This window comes from Arachis ipaensis, chromosome B10 (assembly GCF_000816755.2).
Source record: "Arachis ipaensis cultivar K30076 chromosome B10, Araip1.1, whole genome shotgun sequence".
Taxonomy (NCBI): domain Eukaryota; kingdom Viridiplantae; phylum Streptophyta; class Magnoliopsida; order Fabales; family Fabaceae; genus Arachis; species Arachis ipaensis.
This window is the reverse complement of record NC_029794.2, coordinates 109,220,434-109,222,443: the sequence shown is the minus strand read 5'-3', so window position 1 is coordinate 109,222,443 and position 2,010 is coordinate 109,220,434. Positions and strand designations below refer to the sequence as shown.

The following is a 2,010-nucleotide window of genomic DNA, read 5'->3' as shown; positions in this document are numbered from 1 at the left end:
TTTTTAAAAACGTATCTAAATTAAACTCCATTTATTTTTTTAGATATGATAAGAAAAAGTTTCTTTTTTACTAGAACTTGGTGAGAAAAATGCGTTGTAGATGAGAATAAGAGCGCGTGACCGACTCACTATTGTTCCATGTTGTGTCCTAGAGCCGCCTCATTACCCCTTAAATACCTACCTTCTACCCTACTCCTTCTTTCCATTGAAAATGCAATTTTCTAATCCCTCTAAAATTTCCTATTTTCTAAGGTTCATATCTCTTTATCCATCGCCATGGCTGGTGTCGCAGTTCTTAACCCTCAGGATTGTCTTCCAACTTCACGGCCCCGAAAGCCGATAACCTCCCCCTCCTCTTCTTCTTCACCTAAAATTCCGAGTCCAAGTCCTAAATCTTCTCGAAGCTCCCGTACCAACCCCAACCGCCAGAAAAAGAGCCAGATCCGACCCGATACCAAACAGCCAATCATGGTCCGATTCACTATCTTAAAACGCGGGGAACCCCTTCCCCAAACCACGCAGCTTCCCAAAACCGAGAAGACCACCTCCGATGCGGTGGCCGTCCGTCCGAAAGAGTTAATCGGTGGGACGTACGCAGGGTCGTGTGTGGCGTCGCCGCCGCCTAGCTCGGTTCCGTTGCCGATTTTCGTGACGAAGAAAATCGCGGCGGTGAGTGAAGCGACGAACGAACTTAGGAAGATGCTGAGGTTGGAGTTCTCGTAGCAGATTGGCGTGAATGAAGGCGAGGATTTGAACAGTAGTTGTTGGGTGACTGGGGGCTTTTTAGCGCTTTATTTTTTCCCTTATTTTTTCAGCGGGATTGATCGAGCGCGAATATCTCTTCTTGATTGTTTAACACTTTGTTCAGATTTTCATACATACATGTTCTCACTGCAACTCTTGTTAAAGCCCCTTCTTTGTTATAGATCTTGTTAGGACTGTTTAGTTCGATTAAGCATGTACTTTAAGCTTCTCTAGGTCGATGTAACAAGCATGTAGGTTATATAAGTATCCTCTGTTATTACTTATGTAGGTCTATGTAACAAGCATGTAGGTTATATAAGTATCATCGTTTATTATTTCTTTTCCAAATCTCTTGTCAATTGTAATTCCATGTCTGATTATAAATTTCAATTTCAGATTTTATCCTATGTCTTTATATTTATGTTACTGTTAGGTTGAAATCTAATTTAGTTGATTGAGTTCTCATTAGATTAGGGGGAAGATTAATTGAACTTTAGTAACCGTGATATTGAAAAGAAGCAATTCGACAATTAATTACAAATCTTTGTGACTTAGTCCTCTGTGGCGCTTCGAGAATTATGTTCTTTCTTTGAATTGTCATACGCTGAAAGCTCACCCTCTGTGGTGCTTCGAGAATTATGTTATTGTTCTTTCTTTGAATTGTCATACGCTGAAAGCTCATTTAGCAGCGGATGGCTCTGTCGTTGCCAAGGGAATGTAACCTTTCAATTTCAGATTTTATCCTATGTTTTTATATTTATGTTACTGTTAGGTTGAAATCTAATTTAGTTGATTGAGTTCTCATCAGATTAGGGGAAGATCAATTGAACTTTAGTAACCGTGATATTGAAAAGAAGCAATTTGACAATTAATTACAAATCTGACTTGGCCCTCTGTGGCGCTTCGAGAATTATGTTATTGTTCTTTCTTTGAATTGTCATACGCTGAAAGCTCATTTAGCAGCGGATGGCTCTGTCGTTGCCAAGGGAATGTAACCTCCCTGATTGACTTTAATTTCTAAGACTATTTTCAGTAAGGAATTCATCCAGTTGCTGTTTATGGTCTATCTATCATAAAAAATAATTCTAGATCAGTTTTTACGTCATAAATAGTAAATAGAAATTCAAAGTATCTCTCTTTTCTATTAGAAGGAACTAATTTTAGTCCTGTTGTGGTCTCACTTTATTAATTAATTAAAATATTTAAAATTAATATAATTAATTTTTTTAATAATGTAATTTAAATTTTTAAATTTAAAAATAACTT

At 37.5% G+C, this 2,010-nt stretch overlaps 1 protein-coding gene across 1 annotated transcript; it reads left to right on the top strand.

The window, feature by feature from the left end:
- On the top strand, positions 185 to 1,149 carry LOC107623791. The gene has a single exon (XM_016326165.2). The coding sequence runs from the start codon at positions 277 to 279 to the stop codon at positions 721 to 723; it is 447 nt and encodes a 148-aa protein (XP_016181651.1). The 5' UTR covers positions 185 to 276; the 3' UTR covers positions 724 to 1,149.

Bases quoted from the DNA above. Each gene is read 5' to 3' on its own strand.
- LOC107623791 (XM_016326165.2), top strand. From the start codon at position 277: ATGGCTGGTGTCGCAGTTCTTAACCCTCAGGATTGTCTTCCAACTTCA.